At 41.8% G+C, this 23,754-nt stretch overlaps 2 protein-coding genes across 7 annotated transcripts in view; one reads left to right on the top strand and one right to left on the bottom strand.

The window, feature by feature from the left end:
- SERPINI1 (serpin family I member 1) overlaps window positions 1-8,389 on the bottom strand; it is a 48,822-nt gene extending 40,433 nt beyond the window's left edge. Inside the window, exon 1 of the mRNA XM_062499490.1 lies at window positions 8,350-8,389. The gene's annotated coding sequence lies outside the window, so the exon portion shown is untranslated. The remainder of the gene's footprint in view (window positions 1-8,349) is intronic.
- A 111-nt stretch (window positions 8,390-8,500) lies between these two features.
- On the top strand, window positions 8,501-20,984 carry PDCD10 (programmed cell death 10). 6 transcript variants are annotated; one of them, XM_062499640.1, is made up of 8 exons: window positions 8,501-8,579; window positions 15,072-15,278; window positions 15,873-15,926; window positions 17,249-17,366; window positions 18,023-18,149; window positions 18,485-18,563; window positions 18,871-18,953; window positions 20,499-20,984. In XM_062499640.1, the coding sequence occupies exons 2-8, from the start codon at window positions 15,183-15,185 to the stop codon at window positions 20,578-20,580; spliced, it is 639 nt and encodes a 212-aa protein (XP_062355624.1). In that variant the 5' UTR covers window positions 8,501-8,579; window positions 15,072-15,182; the 3' UTR covers window positions 20,581-20,984. The 6 variants fall into 6 exon arrangements, with proteins under 6 accessions (XP_062355624.1, XP_062355621.1, XP_062355625.1 ...); XM_062499637.1 differs by having other exon boundaries at window positions 8,502-8,579; window positions 15,064-15,278; XM_062499641.1 differs by lacking the exon at window positions 8,501-8,579 and adding an exon at window positions 8,590-8,710.
- Window positions 20,985-23,754: the final 2,770 nt, after the last annotated feature.

Genomic DNA, 23,754 nt, shown 5'->3' with positions numbered 1-23,754 from the left:
AGATTCCCAGAAAGGAAACAAAATGAGTAATTTTTCATGCCACAGAGACATCATGGTTACAGTATAATGTAACATACAGGTGAGCTTTATGAATTAAATAGAGAATTATCTTCAAATGTACATTTTCCAACAAAATTTTTATATATATTCCAGCAATATATATATTCCAACAAATATACACCTCATCAGCCTTTTATATGCTTAGTTTGATACATGCTGGAAACTCAGGGTAATACAGGAAGGTCTAAATACCAATTTTCCCAGTAGGTAGTGCTTGCAATCCCTGTTTGCATTACCAGATTATGACAGGGATTTTTAAAGGAATTTTTACCACATTAAAGCCACTGCTAAGACCATCATGCCAGGTCCTTTTCCTGGAAACTTCCAAAACTTAAAGTGGTTCATCCAATGTGTAAACACAAGATTAGCTCAAAGTTAAGTCTTATGATTTAAAGTTTTACAGATGAAAAACATTCAGATTTGTACTCAAACCCAAGAAAGAGATCCCAGTCCCACAGGAACATTAATCTCAGGTGAATCCATTTCAGAATCCACACTACTCAGGCCTAGAAATATTCCAAAGCACATAAAAAATTAAAAAAAAGGAACTAACAAGAAAAAAATAAGCAATTTCCCTAAGCATTTCCATAGCTTGCATAAAGACATCAATTACCATAGCTTGTCTTCTAAATTAATGATTCACAGTGATGGATTATTCATGCAAGTCGGCCAGCTGAACATTATACTTTGACTCTGGGGAGAAAGTATAGCATGTCTTAATTAACTAGATTTTGTATATGCCAAAAGATACCCAGAAAAAAAACTTTTTTTTTCTAGTCAACCAGGTAAAATGTGAGCAAACAGAACTAAGGGTAATTGAAATATGCAAAAATCTTCCTTAGTCTCAGAATCCACATTTTAAGTGAACTAGCAAGAGCACATTGCCTCAAGTGAGCTCTGTAAAATAGATCCAAATTGCCATTTTGTTGAATGAACTGACTTTAGATCTGCTCCATTTAAGCATGAAAAAGATGGAAATTTCACATTAATATGCTGCTTCTTGCCTCTGCACAACCTTGCAAGGCTTCAGTGATGGCACAATTTCTTGTTTCTAAAGGATATCGAGTATTTTCTAGACTGAAGCGCAACTGAAAACTGAAATTTTCTGAGTGAATGACATTATTCCAAATATTTTCCAAATTAATTCTGTGTTCTGATGGCCTGTTTAAAAATACATAACATTTATGTGTTGTGCAGGTCCGTTGCTGCTATTTGTTACTTGGATCAGGATGGTGCAAAATACCCTTACAAGCCCAGCAATATTTGGGATTCGCACTTATTGGCTTCCAAAGCGTTCTTCAATCATGGTATTGAAAGATTAACAAAATAAAAATGGGAATGCCATGATAAATGTTGCAATTTATCCTTCAAGTAAGTAATAGGAACGATCCAGTGTCTCTAAAAATCTATAGCAAGCTGCTGTGAGGCAGCAAAGATCACCATGCCTGATGAATGGCACGGCCAGACAGTCACTCACATGGTTTATACACACTGAGGCTGTTTTCAGCATTAATCACAGACAAATAGACCTTTACCTTTAACAAATTAACCCCAGATGTTTCACAGCCATTCCTAGCTTTTATGAGTAGGAAGAGCCCGTTTTCATTTTAGACTGGACAAGTGTAGGTTAAGTAAAGACTCAGTGACTTGTCCACTACCAAAAGTTCTAAAAACAATTAAGTTTTCTCCTTTCTTCCCTTAAAACTATCCAATCAATTGGTCTTACCTTCCCTGAGCTCCTGGGATAATCTCAGAGCCTTTGAAAGCAAAAAATTAATTTTGCCATTGCTCTCTCAGCACTTCAGCAGTATTTCCAGGGATTCTTCCAAAGCCCTACACTTCCTAAGGAATTAAGAAATAACTCCAGGACAGCATAGCTACATGGATAAGGATTAGGAAAGGACGGTGCAAATCAATTTCATTAGTCTCCAACAATGCTGGGATGACAAACAGAGGGAACGTATTTTCATACCTCTGTCTCCATAGGGCTTTCACTAAAGGTAACAAAGATCCTTATGAGACCCAGCTCCTTGTAACAACTCTTAGAGGCAGATTTGAATTCCTGCTGCTTTTCTTCCCTTCTTCTTGGGAAATATGCTTCCATCATTTCAAGAACTTGTTTGCATTGTGACTGAGTGAAAGCTTGTCCCCTTGAAGCTGAAGGGTATTTTGCTGTCACTTCATATATGGGGACCTGCTATCTGTTCTGTCAAATCCACAAGTGCACTGCATTCTAATACTGCATGCACATTTTCCTCCCTCACATTTCTATATGATAAACTACTAATGGCATTTTTTGCTTCATGCATATCATCCCCTCAAAATAGATCTACTTACAGTCAATTTGATTCTTACTCACTGCCATGGGTATCTTATATGCCCTGCTGCTCCATATCCCCTGTAATTAAATATTTCTGCTTGCTTTTTTTCTGGTATTTGTTTTCCTTGGTATCTTCCCCTGCATGTAATATCCTGGTTTCTTCAGTATTTTAACAGAGGCACGGTAGGAAGAGCAGATGGGAACTGTCAGCTGCAGATGATGCCAAGTAGCTTCTGAGCAAGTGGGGACTCCTACAGCTCCAAAATCCCCGTGGGGTTTGGTGACACCAGGACATCCCCCGTGCCTCAGAGATGTGGGGAGGACTAATCCAAGGCACTGTCCTGCAGCCAACTCAGAGCAGCAGAGCTGGTCCTGCAGTGGCCACACAGGTGACAGTGAACCGGGGAGCTGCAGCCAGGCACGCACGGCACAGGACACCAGGTAGAACAGGAATAATTACAGCTACACAGCACCCCAAACACAGTTCTGGGCCCCTGCACTGGCAGAAGTCGGGAGCCTTGGGGGTTAAAAGCAGCAGAGATTTGTGAGCACACACTGCAGGAGCAGAGAGCACTGTGGGCACAGCAGAGGAAAGCAGAGCATGGCAAGGGACATCCCTTGGACAGCCTGGGCATGCAGGGAGGTGGAGAGAGCAGCCAGGGGATCAAGAGGGAAGGCCCAGTTCAGAGGCAGAGGAATGACCCGAGGCAAAGGCAAAAGAGCCCTTCCAGACTTTCACTATTACCAGTTGGGCACATTAAGCATTAATCTAAAACTCTTCTGTCATCTTCAACTCAACCATCAGCTTTGTCAAGTGTTATCTAAACCCTTAATTTAGAAGTGTGGAGTCAGCTTTGGTTTTTCTTTTTTTTTTTTTTTTAATCAAAACCCCACCTTCTGCCTGTAATGTTACTGTGAATAAATAATGTTACTTTACTAAAGAGGTTTTTATTTACCATATGCAATTGCACATGTTCTAAAGATAAAACAGAATTACTACAGTGTTTTAAAAGTCCTTATCCAGTTTAATAAGAGACTAGTTTATTCCTCTTTAGTACTTGTAAGTGTCATTAGACATCTTTCAACTCCCACTAATTACTTTGGTTTTGGCAGACATTAGTGTTTCCTCCTCCTGCTTTTTTGAATAAATCTGAAATTAACAAGTCAATAAACTGACATATTTATAGTAAAAATAACTCTGCTCCCCTGTCTTCTTCCTCCCACTTCCCATATTTCTTAGCAGATGAAAAGGTCATCGTTCACCTACAGGCTTTACACACACTTGTGGGGACTTGGGCACTTTCCCCTTGCATCAACCTCATCTCAAGTGGAAGACCTGATATTACAGAAGCTGCTTCTGTCATCTTAGGTTTTGATTAATTGCTTTAAATAGTTTAGAAACTGGAGCAAATGCCTCTTTTGAGAAAAAGATATCTGAGAGAGAAAACATGAGTTGCTTCAGTGAACTCCAATTGCTGTGTGAAGTACACAGTCATTAAATGCTCCAGGAGCTGCTTTAATTTAAACGTGGGGGGGAAAAAAAAAATAAAAAAAGCAGCATTGGAAAAGGGCAGTTTTGGTGTACCAATTAAAAAATGATGTCTTAAATCTTTAGACCTTCCTTTCCAACTCCAACTTACATAACTGAGATGTATGGGGAAAACTAGGGCAGCAAGCATCACCTCAGCCATGGAGCCAGTCCCCAAAGCCTGGCACTGTGCTGCTCTGCCAGGGAAGGAGGCAATCTCCAGGGGCTGAGTGATGCTGAGCAGTTCCGACAGGCTGTCTTTGGCAAAGCACCCATGCTCTTAACACTACCTTGACATGCCAAGGGCAGTTAAAAAAACCACAGTGAAAAGTAGATGTCCAAGTCCTCCAGCTCACTCCAAACTTCCACAAGAGAATCAAGGCTGGAATAGCACTGCTGCTCCAACAGTACCAGAGGCAAACTGCAGCTGGTGAGCAGCGTTTGGGCATTTTGTCTTACTGCAAAGGGAATTAAAGCCATGGCTTTCCGTGGTATCCGAGCAGAATTCTCAGAACTGCAAAAGCAAAACAAAGCCTTTAGTGTGTTGTGCAGAAAGGTTAAAAAGGAAATGAGAGTTCTCTTTTCTGAGATGAGGAAATCCACCCCAAACTTACTGCACACGCAGAAACCTGCGCGACAAAAATAGAGGGAAAGAGAACAACGACAGGAACTGCAGCTCTTCCACGGTCTGAGGAGATCACTGCTGGCTAACAAGTGTTTGGTTTGTACAGCTGACATCCCCCTGCACATACGACACAGCTTCAGTTTTGATTCAGACAGAATAGATCTTTCTAGAAGCAGCAGATTGTCCGTTAGGCCCATCAAGCCATCACGAGGTTGGAACTGTCAGACTCACACAGCAGAGCAGGAACAGAGAGCATTATTAAGCAATTATTTCTTTAGCTGTAATGATGAAAGACTTCAGGGCTGAAGTACACAAAGTACATAAATTAGTGCAACGACAGCCGGCCTGTAAATTGGAAGCTAGTTGGATAAAACTAAATACAACCACATTGTTTTGACTTTCTTCTTCTAGACAGTAAATTACTTGTCATTATTGATTCTTCCTGAAAGAAGAGTCTCAAGGTCCGCAAAAATATTTCTTAAGAATTAGCATAATATTTAAACACTGAACTAAACCAAAAAAATCCTTCACAACACACGAGGTCAAATCTCATTAACCCAAAAGCCATACACACATTTAACTCATTAGCTTGTATGAATAAGAAATTTCCTCTTTTCCCATCTCACTGCTACAGCCGCTCCGCAATAACTCCAAAAGCCCAAAAAGGACATGGAGAACTCACACAGCTTTTATCCCATTAGCCACGGTCTGCAGTTCTCATAATCATTAGCTTTGAAGTGTATTAAACAAACCAGAACACGACCTCAGAGATGATGTTTTAATCACACCACATAAGAACAATTCTTTATCACAAATACTTCATTATGGCCACCAAATGAGATGCTGTTGAGAACTACCCAAGCCACAAACAGGCAAGAAACTGCTCTTACATTACTTTATAGCTTCAGATCTCCTCCAACACAACCTTTGCAGTGATGGCACTGAGATACTTGCACCAGAAATAAACCCATTCTTAATGGGATCAATGCATTCTTACATCCCTGGAATTTTGTACTGCTTTAAATGCCAAGTACAGAGGGAAAGCAAGTACAAAAACCTTCACATTTGTTACTGAACTATGGGATTCATCTGTCTTGAAGTAGTTACAGCTTGATGTCCAGGACTATTTCACAAAGAGGTTTATCGAAAATGCATCCTTCTGTCAATTGAATAATTCAAGATGCAGAAAGCATTTCCCTTCCTCCTGCAGGAATACATTATATCCCCCACCTCTAAGTTCTGCTAATGTTTAGTCATCCAGTTCACAAGACCATGCTGGGAAGACACAAATTAAAACCAAAAATTTTTAAGGGATTTCCAAGTTTAACTACTCTGCTTTTTCATACATACAAAGTATGTACATATTCATAAAGACACATTTATCACTAATTACAGCTGACTATACAGACATCTTTCCCCACCATCTGCCCATTATACCGTATCAGAGATATGCAAGTGTATATTAAATAGAGAAAACCAAACATTAACTTTGAAAACCATGCTTACACACCAATTTTTAACATTATTTTGAACACACAGCTTCATTCAGATAACGACAGCCTGAAAACTGAGTATAGGGCAGATGTACCCTGTATTAATTCATCCTGTGCTTTACACAGACAGAATAATGTACTGCCCACACAGAACACAAACTGCTAGAAATTATTTTAAAAGGTATTCAGGCATGCCAACAACGTGTCTTCACTGATGATGAGAAAATAAATTTTCAACAAATGTTTTACTTCTCAAAATTTCAAGAGCCTTTAAAGAGCAGGGAGTATTCAGATCTTGCTGTGAAGAATTCTGCCAGCACTAACCCATCTTCTTTGCTACATGTTGATATAGGCAAGGTTATAAACTGAACTAAGCTACTACACTTAAATACAACATTTACATCAAGAGAACAAATTTCAAGAGAGTTTTTACAACAACAGTATTCCTAGAACTGTTCACCCTCGAATATGAAAGATGACAGACATGTTCATGAATAACTTCCATCTACACGTGAGCAAATTGCTGACAGCGGCAGATGAGGAGACAAACTCAAAGCAAATTTTAAAATCCCAACTCAGATTGGACTAGAAGATCTGAAAACACAGGACAGACAACCTCATTAGGTTAAATTTTGCAACTCAAGTGGGAAACTACACTGCCACAAGCCTTCACACTGTATTACATCTTCGGCTGCCCTGTGTGATTCCGTAGGCAACCCACACCTTAAAAAGAAAAACCATCAACCGTTCCTGCTCCCTCCCTTCCCTTGGCAATTATTCCTCATCACACTTAACCAAGCCAGAGTAACTGTAAAAAAATACAATGGGTATAAAATAACAAAGTGTGAATCTGGTCCAAGCCCAAAAATTCCAACCAACACCGGACAGGATCTGGAAAAGTATCACAAATTGATAGAAGATGTAACTATCTTAAGTTGCAGCAGCTCTACAACTGCAGCTTTATTTAAAGCATACTAATTTCACTCAAAGGATAAAATACCATTAAACACACATTTAGCTCAATCTACGCTACAACATTTTGGCAAACACCTCTCTCCTACAAAGAAGGGCGTAATTTTCCATTAGACTAAGTCACCAGATCACGTCAAAAATGAGGGGAAAATCGAAGAATCGGAGCTCAAAGGTGATTAACAGCACAGAACTCACACACACAATGCAGGTTTCAAGCAGCCCTTTAATACCAGGATGCGCAGAGCATTTGATACTTGAGAGATCATCCATCGATCTGATTAAAACAAAACAAGGTGGCGTGGGGAAGGGGAAAATTCACACGTGTAATAATGTGTAACAATCCAGGTGCCTTTTTTCCTTATTCTTCCGCCACCCAGTGCCCTCGCCCACCCTTAAGGAGGAGATGTGGATGGGTAACACACACGGACACCTGCACATCGTCCCTCTGTTCCCGCAGGCATCCAACTCTTTCCACCAGCACTGCCAGAAGTTACAACCAATGCCTGCCAAGTTTAATGCTCTAGCTGTTCAATCCCGTGTCCACACCGGGGAATTCGTCCGCCTTAACGTTAGGTGACAGCGATCAGCGCTTTAAAAGAGCGAGCGTTAACAGCCACACTTCAGAAACGCAAATTCTCATCTAGAACCTAGTTGATGCTTTAACATCAGTAGCAAATTTTAATCACCGAGCTCCTCCTGCAATGCAATTCTAAACTTCAAAGCTTGCTAGGAGCAGAATCACCTCGGCAGACAACGCACAACTTTAGTTCTCTTAATGGCCAGCGCTCGGGGCGTACAGACGGTGCGGGGCGCGCTCAGGAAGCCGCCAGGACGGGGAGCAGCTCCTCACCGGCGGCTCTGGAAGCCAAGCTGCGGGCTGGGAACGGCCGGAACGGCCGCAGGGACCCGCAGGACACCGCAGGAGGGTTCTGGGGCAGGGCACCGCGACACTTCGTCCACCCGAGCACAACTCCGGCTGAAGCGCTCCCGCCGGGGCGCGGGCTGAGGGCGCCTCGGCTCCGCGGGGCCGGGGGCAGAGCGCGTCCCTCCGCCGGCCGCCCGCGGGAGCCGAGCGAGCACCGGAGCGGCTTCTGGGCTCCCCTGCCGCTCCCCGCCGGGTATCCCGCGTCGGAGAAGCAGCTCGGATCCCGATCCCCTCCACTCCCGCCGCAGCCCGTCCTCCCCTCCCTCCCTCCCTCAGGCACAGAGGGAACGCCGGCGACCCCCGCACGGGCATCGGTCCTCCGCACCGCCGCTACTCCAGCACGGAGCTTCGCTCGCCGTAAGAAACACGCCGGAGCCGCCCGGTTTATCTGGTCACAGAACCCCGCGAAGAGACGGGCGCACTCACCGCACTCCCGCTGCCCCGGCGCTGCTGCCGCCGCTCCGCGCTCCGCCGCGGCTCTGCCGTGCAGGGCTGGGCTGGGCTCGGCTCCTCTGAGCCCGCTCGGCTCCGCCCGGGCACTGTCCCCGCCCCGCCGGGCGCTCCCGCCCCTGCTCCGCTCGGCATTGTGGGGCTTGTGGTCGCGGAGGGCGGACTACGAGCCCCAGGGCCCCGCGCGCGGTTCCGGACAACGCCTGGTGTGTGGTAACGCCGCGGATCTTCCTCCTTCTCCTCCTCCTCCTCCTGCTCCTGCTCCTCGCGGGCGCTTCCGGCGCGGCGGCGGCGGCGAAGCCCCTCGGGAGCAGCGGGGGCCCGCGGGCCGGGGCAGGTGAGGTGCCGAGCCCTGCCCTGCCCGGCTCTCCGCGGGCTGGACGCGGGGCCCGCCGCGCCCTCCAGGCTACGAGAAGGGCGGTCGAGCCGCCCCCGGCACCGCGGCCGGGCTGAGGAAGCGGCTGAGGGCGGCCTGGCCTTGCGGAGAAGGTGTGCGGGGTGTCCCTTCCCCTCCCGGCCGGGCGGTGACCTCTTTGCTCCGGCCCCGAGGCACCGCCGAGGGCTTGTCCTTCTCCCCGCCCTTCCCGCGGCCGCGAGGGCTGGGGCCTGGCCCCGCTCGGGGGTTCCCGGCCTGGTGCTGGTTCGCTCGGCCCGGGCCCGGCAGGCGCAGGCCCGGATGTGTTTTATTTTTGTGTGTATTATTTTTAGCTCGTCCTCTCGGAGCGGAACGCTGTCAGGTGGCTGCGGCGGGCAGGGAGGAAAGGGCGCCTGGGCTCTTTCCCCGTTCCTGCGCCAGGGGAGGTGTAGTTGAACATTTGGGAGAAATTATTCACAGGAGGGGTGATTAGACATCGGAATGGGCTGCCCTGGGAGGTGGTGGAGACACCGTTGCTGAAGGTGTTTAAGGAGAGGCTGGACGTGGCCGTGGTCTGGTTGGCAAGGTGGTGGTTGTTGAAAGGTCGGCCTCGTTGATTTGGAGGTGTTTTCCAGCACGATTGATTCTGTGATTCCTTCTCCGCAGGGTCCCCCGGGCTGCTGTGCCCCCTTCGGGACTGAGCAGTCAGGGCAGTGTTCAGGGCTGGGGTGTCCCATTAAGTTGCTCACTGAACTGGTGAGTTGGGTTGGTGTTTTTCCTGTAGCTCGCACATACTGGGTGGCTGCTGTTCCTGTTATCAGAGGAACTAATTCTCCTCTGGTATTTGTTTACATGCTGGAATGTATTTTTGTCCCTTTGGAGCTGTGTCATACCCGTTTTGATAAAATAATGGCTTCACTTTCACATTCCTGAAGAGGTGAACGAGAAGCGGGGATATGTTGTTGTGGTTATTTATTCCGACATTCATGACCTGTTTCAGTTCTGCTGTGTAACAGTTTTGGTGTTGCTGACTGGTGGAACTGGAGTACAGGCTTTAGGATCTCATGTGAGACACAGACTGGTGTATTAGGACAGATTAAATCACTTCCATTTTCGAGTCCAGCAAAAGAACACGGATTAATTATAAGCCTGACATCAGGCTAGGCTTTTTATTTTTTAAGTTGATGCAGTTCTAAAAATAATCATCTTGGATTTATCACAGGTCTGTGTCATTTCTGAATTAGTCATAGAACTGCTCTTACAGTAATCAAATGCGTGAGCAGCTCTGCTTTGCCAGAGTGAATTTCACTGCAGGTGACTGCTACACATGTGTGGAGATGTTTGAAAACTATTTCTGTTCTAGTGAGAGGCATTTGAAGACACTTTCAAAACTTCAGTGCTATTTGCTGGTGACATTTCTTTTATTAACTCTTAAGTGAAACTATTTGGTGTAAAAATCAGTAGGATATGGAATCAGTTCAGAAGGCTGCCTTTTAAGTATCTTTTTATTGTTGCTAATTTTAAAATACAGATTGTTATCCTAATACTTGATCTGTATGCTAATCCCAGTGAATCCACCCAGACTCAGTTTTAAAAAGAAGGAAAGTAACTCTGTATCTGAAACACGAAGCTTTGCATCAAATAATCTGAGTTGCAGATACAATGGGAAATAATAGCAATTGATAATTAAAGTACAGGGGCAGGTAAAGTAGCATCTGACAAAAAAAATGTGTGGGATAGGGTTCTTTTTTTGTTTTTGTTTTAATTAAAATAATCATTAATGACAGAAACAAAGTTACCTGGAGAGGTGTGGGGTGTGTATATAGTTAAAAGAGCATGTTCTGCAATTTTTTTTACTTCCATAAACTTTACAGCAGCAATAGTAAATTACCTACATTCCCTCCTCCCATGCACATTGGGCTTACATTTTGATTCAAGCTCTGCCTCTGAATTCAGATGGAATTTATGCTGTTATTTCCCTTCCCCCACTCTTTCTTCCTGGACTTGAATGAGTTTTTCTGATAACTCAGGGATCACAGATCAGGTTAAAGGTGAAACCTCTTGAAGTCTCGCTGCAAAAAGTGGAGCAGAACCTCTTGGCAGTAACGTAATCTTTTCTAGCAGGATTGGGGCTGTGATTTTTGCTAGAAGCCAACCATTGAAATAATAATATTTGTAATCACTGCCTTGGGCCCTGTTCCTCTGTAGTACTTTTCTAAAAAAGAATATTAATGTCTAAGCACTTAGCAGATCTAGGCTAGATGGGGCCTGGAGAAGGGAATAGAGGCAGCATCAAGTGCAGAGGTAGATCTGCTGATGACAGAGCTGAAACCCTGCCAATTGATACCAAATGTTTCTGTTGGTTTAAAACCTGGAAAGTTGAGATCATGAGAGTCTGCTCTCTTTGCTTTAAGCACTGCTTCAGAAGACTGTGTTACACAAACACCTATCTTTGCTGGAAACCTCACTCATCTTCAGCCTGGCCTAGGAGCAGGGGTGGATTTGGGGAAGATCTGCCTGCTGTAGTTACAGGGTTGTGTTCTTATTAAGCAGCTCTGCTGTTCAGCTTGATTGAAGTGTCCAAAAGTCTGTCAGTAAATGGCACACATTAGAGAAAGCAAATTGTCACCTTAGACATGGACAATGGTGGTTGTACATTTAGGAAGTGTGATGGTTTGTGCTCTTCACCCTTTTTGGCAGGGGTTGGGTTTTGGGGTTTTTTTTTCTGCTAAAGTTCAGTTGAATAATTTAAAATGTCATTGGGTGGCTGTGGGGAGCTAGGTCTGTCAAAGAACCTTTCCAAATCTATTCCTCATCTAAAATATACCAGCTCCCTCCGTGTTTGCTGACTGGCTGGGATCATATTTTAGTGCTGACACTTAAAGGTTGGGATGTAAGGTTTATCCTGACAGTGAAAGCAGGTGTTCCATGTCAGTGCATCTCTTGGAATCCAGCCTGATGTGTTTGATGGGTCAGGACTGAGTAGTCGGGGTTGTATTAACTGGTATTTTAGCACAGTGGACAAATCTAGAATCTCTTTAAGTTCCCTGTATCATTCTGGACGTTCTCTCCCAGGATTCTCATTGCACCCATATTTACCATATATTCATGGATTTGGATCTGTGGAGTCACTGTAACAAAAAGGAAGATCAGGCTGGCACTCAGTTCAGTATTTGGCAGTGTCCTGCTGTCTTCTCCTTGTCTGCCCCCTCAGACCAATTAACAACTTTTACACATCTTACACTTTTCCAGGATTTTCTCAACTCTACCACTCCACCGTGCTGTCCTAATAAATCACCTTCTCATGGAATCTTATTCCACCTTTTTTGACAATGTGAAAAAAAAAAAAAAACAGATGACAGATGAAACTAGGGTAAACTCCTCCCAAAGAAAAGGCTCTTTTGAGATTGGAGGAACTGAAGTTAAGCTGTTGCAAGACACTGTCATGAAGTCTGGCAGCTGTGCAGAGCTGCTTTTGATCACATCCTAAAGGAAATGCTGAAAGCTCCTCCTTGCTGCGTGATAATGTGCATTAAACTTGGGCTTGAGTCAGGCTCTTTTGAAGGTTAGTGGACTTGCTGATAGTTGATCTAAATAGAAGAGAAGCTTTGGTTTTCATGAGGATTTGGTCCCTAATCAGGATTGAGACCTTCTTCAAGGATATTTGGATGTGGTTTAATGCAGCTATGACATGCTGACTTTCACTAACACAATGAACACAGAGTTTTTTGAAGATAATTATTCTTTCTGTTTAACACTAGCAAAGACTGAAGTTGAATAAGTTACATCCGAAAGATTTGAAGTTGATTCCTAACTGTAAAGATAAATAGTTCAAGAATTTTAGCAGTCAGGTACTTCATGACACTGTGATGTTTCCTAGTGTATCTTCTGGAAAACAGGAAGATTTCTGAAATAGTGAACAAGCAGTGTGATAAATTGAATATATTTCTTTCCATACCTTGGCAACAAAAGAATTTGATGGTTTTAAATATTTCTTGTGTGCATGTTTTTATATATATATATATGTATATATATAAACCCGCCTCTCAGTTGCAAAATTGATGTCCGTTGTGTTAATATAAATCCAAGTGTTGTGTTTTTTTTTCAGGAGTGTCAGTGTCTGGCAGAGGGGTAATAGATAATGTATAATTGTTTTTATGTGAAGGGTTTAACTGTACCATGGATTAGTAACAGTAGCTTATGGTTCTTCAGGAGAAAATGAGTTCCTCATGGTAGCTCACGGTGTAATGGGTTTTCATCATCATAAAAATCCATCATTTCACTTAGTATTTCCTTTTGTGTGTGTGTGGATACTGCTAACCCATAAAAACAAAGTAATTATATCTAATGGCAATTTTGTCCTTTTTTGCCCTTCTTCCTGTGATAAAAATCTTTTGGGTAGAATAGAACAATGTTCAGTGACCTGATTTAAAATTTAAAAAATTTACTCTGAGAATACAGATAAAAACTTGCTATAAATTAATCTCTGAATGCGGGTGGTGCTTGTCAGATGTGTGAGTGGATGTTTACTGAACTTCCAGAAAGGAGGAATTAAACAGCAAAACAAGCAGATCTCCATCCTGCAGGGAGTACACATGGGTAATAAATGGGACAGCTTGTACCTGCAGAAGGGAGTGAAAACTTGTTCAGACAAGTTCCCTCCCCCCTGTGAGCAGACCTTGCATGAATTTATGTAACTGAAACAAGTTCTTGGGAAAACACTCAATTTTCTGAGGAATGATGAATATTCACTTGTAGTCTTCCCTGTTTTTGACAGCTGTAAAATACCAGGGGTGGGTGATGAAGTTGTGAGACCCCTGATTATTTAGTTCCATCTGTGTGCATGGATTTCATCCATCCGGACCCCTTCCTGAAGTCTGATTCTGAATCTGGAAGGATTCCTGAAGGAATCCTTTTCTGGGGCTGGAGGATCAGCTCCTCTGTAGGACTTTGAGGTTGGAGCAGCAGGAGAAGCACAGTGAGGTTTTGCAATAAGCAGTCCATGTTAGAAAGTATTTTACTGTATAAAGTTTTTACTGTAGTCATGTTTCATTTTTCTTCAGCTTCTACTGTTCACAAGCTCAGATGAGATACAATATTTGTAGTCATCCGGTGCTGACTGTAATCAGTAACAAATTTCACTTGTATAATTATAGTTAAACAATTATATATCTGCTCTTGGACAAAAAATACCTGTTCTCCTATTTAAGCAGCCTGAAGATCTTTAGGCAGTTCAGAGCATAATGAAGAATATGGCTTGAAGAAATGTCCTGGCATGTTTTTAACCTGTTCATACTCTCAGGAAGTGATATTGATTGCTGGGGTAGTTTCTGCTGTTTCTTATCATTTCACTCTTTTCACTTCTTACTAAAATGTCACTAAATTACAGAGACATGCAAATGCCTGGTGTCTGGAGCTTGCTACGAGGAAAAATTCCCTCCTCTAGTGCATTAAATACTCCAAGCAAATCTAAAAATTAAAACCCTTAATATCTTTCTTTTTCTCTTTATTTCTGACTTGGACTTCAGGACTTTAAACTCAATTATGTAATGTAAAATATTTTAAAAGAATCTGATGAATAAAAAATCCAGCAGGCTGGAACAAAGGGTTTTTATCAGCTGTAAGGTGGCCTTTTTTTCTTTTGCATGTAATTTCAGGGGCTGAGCAGTGATCCTTCCATGTTGGGTGTGATGAGCTGGGCTGGGTGGAGAACTTCCAAAATAGAGGTTCAGTTACTGGAACAATAATTTTCCATTGAGTTAACGTAGCTGGTGACACACCCTGAGTGGAAACATGACTTCAGCTTATATAAAACCAAAGATGTAGTGTTCACATTCAGATGGGTGGAAAGTAGGCACTGATCTCCAGCAGAATCACAGCCTGATGCATGTACAAAAATCTGGAGTATTTAGAGGTACTTTTAATAGTCACAGTGCATCTGGATGAGGTTTGGGGTTGCAGCATGTAGTGCTTCCCAAGCTTTTTCTGTATGGGAGTTGTCAGGAACCTTATTCTGCTGCCTATGAGTAGTGGCGAGGTTTTTGTAAATATCACATAAAATCCCTGCTTTCAGGAGAATTGGTTCCATAATAACTCGAAGGGAAAAACACATGTGGTAGCACCTTTGCTTTAAAATATTCACTTAATAGATTTCAGCCAAGGTTTTGAAGTTACACCAAGTGATCATTTCATGCTTACTTGACTCATGTAATAAGAAATCCCTGGTTTCTAGGCAGTGAAACTCAGGTTGATCTGTGCCATGTCATTTTTAGAACCTGTCCCTCACAAGCATTTGTAATTGTGTGTTTGCTTTCTCTTTTCTCACATACCCTAAGGACAATAGATTTTCCAAGTTCTTCAAGTATTCTTGCACAACGAGGAAAAAGAAGAGACATTTCAGTGAATGAGGAGTTTTTTGCTTCTATAGTGTTTTCCTTGAGAAGTGGCTCTTTGAATGAGGATGACAATGGAAGAGATGAAGAATGAAGCAGAGACCACTTCTATGGTTTCCATGCCTCTCTATGCTGTTATGTACCCTGTCTTTAATGAGGTGAGCTCCAGTTTAGCTTGGAATGGAATAATCCCCTTGATTTTGAGAAATGTGGCCGCAGTAACATCTTGTGAAAGCTTTGTCTAACACATCTTCTCTCTCTGCAATGTTTCACCCTTCTTGCTGTGAATAGTTTCATGCTCATCAAAGGTTGCTGGGTGTCTTGGTCCTGAGCTTTTCTCTTACCTTTAACAGAGGATTTTCACAAAAATGTCAGCTCTGGTATTCTCTGGCAGGAAACAGCACAGTCGAACCTGTGAACAGCTTGATGCATTTTCATTTTACAGATAATGGTTGTAATTTAATAGGATATTTGGTTTTCTCTGAGTGTCAGAGATTGCCAAGATTTTCTCAAAATCTTCTGTCGGGCTTTTGCTGCAAAAAACATACAGTGATTTTTGTTTTCATTTGTAGGGGGTGGATCTCTTTCTTTTGGGATTAAATTTATAGTATCTCTGAAGTGAGACCAGCAATTTGAAAGCTTCTGTCAATCTCCCTTTCCATTCTGCTTTATAGGGCAAAGTGTGATTACTTGACTTGTTTTGCTCTGATAACAACAGAATGCTAATCATTAATTCTAAACTTCTGTTGCAGCTAGAAAGAGTAAATCTGTCTGCAGCTCAAACGCTGAGAGCAGCTTTTATTAAGGTGAGAAGTAACTTGCACTGAAAAATGGTTGTTTCAAAAGTAAGCTGTGTGTGATGAAACGAAAAGGTCAGCTCTCTTGTTTCCTTGTCTTTTTATCTAAGACTTCATCCTTGATCCAGTAGTCTAAAAATAAAGTGGACAGTTGCATGAACTGGAAGTTTGGGATGTCTGCAGATGTCATGAGTAGAAATCCGAATTAACAATTTTAAACAGACTCTTCTCTTGTCCATATAGAACAAAAGCTTCAGTGAGGGAGCAGTTGGTGAATAAATAATAAACTTAATCTAAAATCCACAAGATTTGTAGAGCAGGTGCTCGTGAGCAATTGGCACGTAGCAGACTTTGGAATTAGTTTACAAAGTGAGTGGTAATGGGATTTTTTTGTGGATGAAGTTCAAGGTTTGTGTAGAAAGCCAGCAGTAAATAGAAAAAAAGATTCTTCTGAATTTCCCAGTGTATTCCTAAAGAGTGAGAATACAGATATTCCTTTACACTGCTTTATTGAAGTGGTGATCTTTTGAAATATTGAAACAAAATAATGGCAGGCATGACAACTCTGAGCTGTGCAACTCTGGAAAACTTCCCTGCTCCTGCACTTAATTCTAAACGTACCTTGATAGTCTGAAGCCTCAAACTGAGCTCCTACAAGTGTGGCTTGGTTTTGTGTGTTTTCACAACTGGTGGTAAGGAGCTGAGCTTGATGCAAATAATGTTAAACTGAGGTGCTGGTAAAAATGGTAGTGCCAGCTAAAAAACCCAGCCAGGCCCATTTTTCTTCCACACTGAGCAGTTTTTTTGGTAGCAGCACAGGTGATATGAACAGCTCCAGCGTTAATCCAGCTCTGTACTTAGATATGTCATCAATCAAAAGCTGGGTTTGTTCTGAAAGAGCAATTCCCAGACAATGTCTGAGCATATGATATGATTCATGAGAGGCACATTTATTAATGTCATGGGGAAGGTGGGGGAGCAGCACCTGTGTTGGAGTGAATTAAATTCCAGGGGATACAATATCTTTGTCTCAAAGCTTGGTGTTTATGAAAATATAACAGGATAGAGACATTTATTGAAACCTTTCTTACTCAAATTAAAATGAATGCAAGGGCTTATTGGAAAAGTTACTTATACAAAATCAGTGATGTAGTCCAAGAAAAATGGATTTTGTAGTGGAAAAATGTTTTTAATGTAATCTACCGGTCTAAAGCCATCAGACTTTCAAAGTTCCTAGCAAACTCCTGCAGTATCTGAAGCAATTGACATGAAAATTTTTGTGCTTGTCCAGGTCTTGCATATTTAAGAATATAAATTTCTCTGCTATACAGGCTGAAAAAGAAAATCCAGGTCTTACACAGGACATCATCATGAAAATTCTGGAGAAAAAAAGTGTGGATGTGAATTTCACAGAGTCTCTTCTGCGTATGGCAGCTGATGATGTAGAAGGTAAGAAATCCTGTGTTGAATAACTGCATTTCTAGTTACACTGTTAACTAGGAGCACACAGTTCTCTATTTCTTCTTCTTTTCAGAAGAGAGTATTTGTTTCTTAGTGGACGGACAGTATGGTAGAAGAAAATTTGTATTTTTGTATACCACTGTTGGCGAAATTAAATCTCCCTGAAAGCATGCTTGACTAATAAGAAAAGGAAAGAAAGAAAATGAATGTTTAGAACTGTGTTTTTATGGGTGCATAGTTCACCTTTTGCAGTGCTAACAACCAGGAAAAGGCAAATATGGAGTATAACATCCTCTTTTTTTTTTTTTTTTTCCCTGCTTCACATTAAAAGCAGCAGTTACACTGTCACAGAAGGAGAATATACTGCAGGCTTTAAGTTATTTTAATACTGAATTTGATGACTTTAATGTCTCAAATAAAGTAAGATGGGCTCATTTTCTGCCATGCAATAATACAGGTGATTGTTGCACTGTCCTGATTCACACAGGGGTTATTCCCTGCAATTCTCTGCCCATGGCTGTTGCTGTGCTGTTCACCTTCAAATTCACCCTGGCAATCCTGGTGCATTTTGTGTCGTGTTTTTAGCTGTCACTACAGACTTGAGGACAATCTAATGATGGGTTTGAATATGTTCTTTTTGCCAGAGTATATGATTGAAAGACCTGAACCTGAATTCCAAGATCTTAATGAAAAGGCACGAGCACTTAAACAGATTCTTAGTAAGATTCCAGATGAGATCAATGACAGAGTGAGGTTTCTTCAGACAATCAAGTAAGTACAACATGATGGATTTTGCTGCAAATGGAGAGGTCAAACTCCTTGTATTTAGGCCTGATTGTTGAAATTCTGTAGATGCAGCAGCATTGTTCCCATTGCAAGAGAGCCTGATCCCACTCAGAAATGATGAGGATGTTACTTGACCAGACTTGCTGGTTCCAAGGCTGAATCCCCAGGATGCTGCTCTGCATTTGGTCTCCTACATCATGTCTGACACTTCCTCTGTAGAGACTGCCCTGAGAAATACTTGCCTGCTAGAAAGGGATTAAATTCCAGCATTTCATGGGATCTCCTGAGGATGTTGAAATTCTCTTTTTCTTGCCCAACAGGGACATTGCAAGTGCAATAAAGGAGCTTCTTGACACAGTAAATAATGTCTTCAAGAAATACCAGTACCAGAACCGGCGGGTACGTGCACCAGCTCTTCATCCAATATTTCTGATAGCAGAGGAGGAGGCATCCTTTGGATCAAAGGATGAATAGGAGAGCTTAGCTGGTCAATGACACCATGCTTCAACTACAAAATTATGAGTCTCAGTAGTTTTAGAGAAAAAAAATAATTTATCTTTGTTTCTTTTAAAGAAAAAAAACCACAAAAATTTTTTACTTCCAATGTAACATTAATTAATTTTCTGATCAGTTTAACCTCAAGGTTCTCACTGTACCCAGAAATATGTGAACTAAGACTCTGCTCCTGGTGTTTTTGTTTTTGTAGGCACTTGAGCACCAAAAGAAAGAGTTTGTAAAATACTCCAAAAGTTTCAGTGATACTCTGAAAACCTATTTTAAAGATGGAAAGTAAGTATGCTTTTGTCCTGTTGGTTTTGTCCTGTTTTGGCAATTTAGATAATGAAAGGCTTTGTTGACTAACAGGAAAATAGGCCAAGCTTTGGGGTGTAAGGTGCCGTTTTTAGGAGTCACCTGATTATTTCCTTACCTATGTCCTCTCATTACCATGGCTGCTTTAAAATGCTGTTCCTTTTGTAATGCCTTTGAGGCAAAGGAAACTTGTTAAATGCACCACCATGTAACACCCATGTGCGGTGTTAGTTTTGAATTTGAATATGAGAAATTAAATTTCCTGGTCCTGCGTGGATTTTCTCAGTGCATATACAAGGGCAAAGAAATTATGGATTTTTTTTATTGAGGAAAAATAATGTACCTATTTGAAATGTCATTTACAAATACAAAACATCTGTGCAAGCTTCTCTTTGATTTACATTTTTATTGGCCTTTCTTTATAGACCCTCACAGTGCTCTGCAGTATCTGGAATGATTCAGCTGAATTTTTTTCTAGCTGAACATTTTAGCCTTCAAGCTGAGGCTTTTTCCAGGTCTTCACCTTGGGTTTTGAAGTCACTATTCCTGTGTAATTCACTGTAGTGATTCTTTTGGTGGATGAGTGGATCCCCCTCAGATTCTGACAGTGCCGAAGCGTTCTGTGTTAAAGATGGAGCCAACTTTGATGTCAGCTCTTGTTGAGCTTGGCAGAGGCTGAGAGCACCCAGGAAATGATGCATTACTAAAGGAGAAAAAAAGTCTTGAAACCAGCTGGGAGTACAATCCTGCTCCCATCAAAGCATTCTTGTTTTTACTCTCCTTTTCCTGAAACTGGGGCTAAATTTGGTAGCTTTGATTCCTGGGCAGAAATACCGTGTGTCGTGAGCTTAAATTTAAAGTGTGTTAATTATTTACAGTAGTGTAAGAAATTCCGTAAGGCCTGTATTTCCTATCCTTGGGTAGTCAGGAGAGATTTCAGTCTGAGCTGCACACTGAGTGAGATCCCTGCTCCCCCCGGGGAGCAACAGCACTAAACACGAGCCATGGTCAGATGTCATTACTGAGCTGAAAAATTCCATGACCCCACACCTTGCACGGCAGAAAGGTAACTAAAATAGTGTGTTGCTGGCACGTGTGTGCACGTTTAGTATTCCTTGAGGGAAGAGTTGCCAATTCTGGAATTCCTGGGGGGGGCGAAGAACTCAGCTTTGGAAAGGTGTTTAACAATCCCAGAGTCAGAAAATGGCTGTGACCTTAAAGATCGTCTGGTTCCAAGCCCCAGTCATCTGCTCCACGCTTTTCTCTTGGTTATGTGAATCCCAGAACGACAGGATTGAGATGTCAGTGATGATAGAGAGCCAAATTCTTTTTAAATTCCTGCCAAATCAACACAGCCTTTCTGGGATTAGCTATGCAAATGAAGCTGGCTGGCTGCCAGCAGGTCAGCACAGGGTGGAACATCCCTGGGCTTCCAATTCTCAAAGCCTAGATGCCAATAATGCTGGCTTTCTCCAATGCTGTGTTTCTAGAAGTGTCTGAAGCAATATTCTTCTCTTTCCACAGGGCAATAAATGTGTTCGTAAGTGCCAACCGACTAATTCATCAAACCAACTTGATACTCCAGACCTTCAAAACTGTGGCCTGAAAACTGTATATGTTGAGAGTTGTACTTTTCAATGGTGGATAGGGTACCTTTATATGTAAATTTTAAAGTTTTGACTGTATAAATTATCAGCCCCCCCTCAAGGGGCCTAATGCAGGATTTTGAATGGGATTATTGCCATCTTACACCATATTTTTGTAAAACATTGTAGCTTAATCATAATCTCACAGGAAAGATTTTGCATCACTTTTTGCTATTATCATTCTTTTCAGAATTATAAGCCAAAAGAATTTACGCCTTAATGTGTCATTATGTAACATTCCTTACAAGAATTGTAAATATTTGGTGTTCTGTTTCTGACATTTTAACTTGAAAGCGGAAAACTGCAAGATTATGTATTTAACAATATTGGTGGCAAATATTCAATAAATAGTTTACATCTGTTAGACTGTCTTTTTGTATGTGAACAAAAGTGCATAACTCATCTTTCTAGAACTGCAGAACATTCATTCAGTAGAAGAAAACATTAAAATTATTTGGGTGCTTAAAGCTACCGGGAGTTCAAATCAGTGTAAAATGAGGGGTTTTCCTTAAAACTGAGATTTTGGCCCTTACCTAGACCAGAATATCAGAACAATTATATTAAAATCTCTTACAGAAAGTAATAAATAAACCCAGAAGTGAGATGTGCTTTTGTTTTTGATAGAAACTAGATCTCATTTCTTTCTTAGTCTTCTGTTAGTGGTGAGTTAACAGGGTTTTTTTTCTCCTAGTCTATTCCAAGGTTTGGAGCACAGGATTATTTGAAATATATGCAGCAAAGATTGCATTTAAACTATTCAAATCAGTGGGTTTGAATTAGTCCCCTTTGGGAGGGAGGAGGATTGGAGCTAGAACTCCTCCAGGTAGCACTAGTGATATCTATACTATGCATGCCATAAGGCAAACTTTGTTTTTTCAGGGAATTGAAATCACATGAGACCTCGACTGACAAACCTTGGCTGTGTAGGTGGTTAAGAGCTGCTGCTGGACAGGTGGAAATTTTCTCTTTGTGATTTCCTGGTGGTGTTTCACAAGTTCTGACGAATCCCTTGAAAGTGCACCTCGAGCTGATTTGGAAATAGAATAAACCTCTGGAAGTTTGCAAAATCTGTGGCCATTGCTAGGAAGTTTAGGGAAGAATGTGAAGCAGTTTCTGGAGCTGCACAAGCTGTTGCAGGAGGAGCACACCAGGCTGAAAGATCACAATTGCTACAGAGCTATTCCTTGTTCTAAATGGTGAAGGAAAGGTCCCTCCAGACTGTCTGGCACACTGGCCTGGTGCTGTACTGCTCATCTGGGGCAAGTGCCTTATCCCAGGTACAACAGCTGGGTCCTTGCATTTGCTGATCTGAAAGGATCCAAAGGGGGGAAAATGCAAACTGCAGCCTCCCAAATAGCACTGGATGTTCTGCTGTCTATTTGTGCATGGAATTGTTTCCTCGATGAGAGCACTGACTGTAGTGAAATAGAGCAATGTGAAGGAGAGTATTGTGTACAAATGAGTTCTTTGGGAATGTATGTTGTGCAATTTTTGGTTACACATAGAGCTGTAAGCAGGATGTGGTCCTTAAAGCTTCTGTTCTGCCAGTGGTGTCTTGTGTCCTTAGCAAAGTAAGCCTACTAAAGGGATGCTGAATCAATTTATAGTTCAAACTTTCTGCTGTTTCTTAAAGCTTGACCTGCTGAACTGTCATTCTTTTTGGCAAGTGGTAGAAGAACAGCAATGTTAGAGCTGGTGAAATTAGAGTAATATTTAATTTGCATCTTTGCATTCTGTGAGTGGAAGTGTTGAGTAGTCTCCTTGTGGATGATGCTCACTTAAGTCATAGCTCCAAAGGGCTGCATGAAGATCCATGAGTCAGGGAGAAGGAAGGGAAAGGCCCCTGGAGTTTGTGATAACTTCATCTGCCTTGGAGAGAGTGTTTGGTACTGGAGAGGCTGCAGCAGTGGCTGTAGGGAGAGAGAAACACAGAAGATTGGGTTATGTTTGATGAACTTGGCCTGATTCCCATAATATTCTGAGATTTCTCTGTTTTTTTGGGTTGAGCAGGACAGTCATTAGTGCTGGCAATCATTAGTTGAATTGACACCATGTTTATGTGTATGGGTGGTAAAAATTACATATAGAAAATCCATTTATGACTTGTGTCCCAAGCAAACTGCTGTGTTATGTCCTGCCAGTTGATTCCTTGTCAAATCAGAGGCTATTTCAATCAAGAAATGAGCTGTTCCTGTTCACCAGTTCTTCCCAAAACCTTTATTGGGTAAAAGGTACCAAATACAGGGCTAAGCTTCAGGTTGTCTGGCCAATGTGTTTTGTTTTATTTATAACCTCATTGTGATTTCTATATGTTACCCTTAAAAGTAATGGAAAATTATTCATTGTAATCAATGTCTGGTAATGGGAAAACTTGAAAACTGGTGTCTTCAGGTCACACTCTTCTGTTGTGTGCAGTGAATTCATATCTAGTGGTCTTATAAACCTTTATTTTTCACTGAATATGAGCTGGGACATATGTCTGTCAAATTTTATTGTGGTTTTGCACTTTATTATTCAAGTTACCTGAGTAGCTAAAAGATAAGTTTCTCTTAAGGATTTCTGATACAGCAGTTAGTGTTGCAAAATGCTCTTAGAAAATTTCTGCTGTGAATGTGGGTTATAACTGCTATGATAATGTTAACATACAGAAAACCAATCTAATAAACAAAATAAAACTTTGTATATTTGTTAATGAAGCAAAGAACCGTCTTAATCACTTGTTTTGATTTTCCTCAGCCTGTAAAGAAGTGAAGAAAAACTTAGGCTGGCTTGTTTCTGGCTGGAAGCTTTAATACTGATCACAGATTTGTGTCCAAGTCTGTGAGATGTGCCAGGTGCCCAGCTCAGAGCAAGGTTTATCTTGGGCTGACAGGAAGTGGTGAGTATGAAATCTCACGGTGTCCTGGTGTCAGACCTTCCTTGTCTCCAGCCTGCAGGAGCAGATAGTGCCAGTCTGGATTAAACATTATCTTTTCTAAAGATTTTATCTAGATTACCACCAAAGTGCTTCTTCTTAATGTGCTTTTCAGATCTCACACTGCATGTCCAGGGAAGCCTTCTTTGTTCTGCAGGTGTTATCTCTTCATTTCACAGAGGCTCTGCCTCTCTCAGTTGGGTGGGGAAGGAAAAGAAGG

This window comes from Cinclus cinclus, chromosome 10, assembly GCF_963662255.1.
Source record: "Cinclus cinclus chromosome 10, bCinCin1.1, whole genome shotgun sequence".
Taxonomy (NCBI): domain Eukaryota; kingdom Metazoa; phylum Chordata; class Aves; order Passeriformes; family Cinclidae; genus Cinclus; species Cinclus cinclus.
The sequence above is the reverse complement of the archived record's forward strand: the minus strand, read 5'-3'. Positions and strand labels throughout refer to the sequence as shown.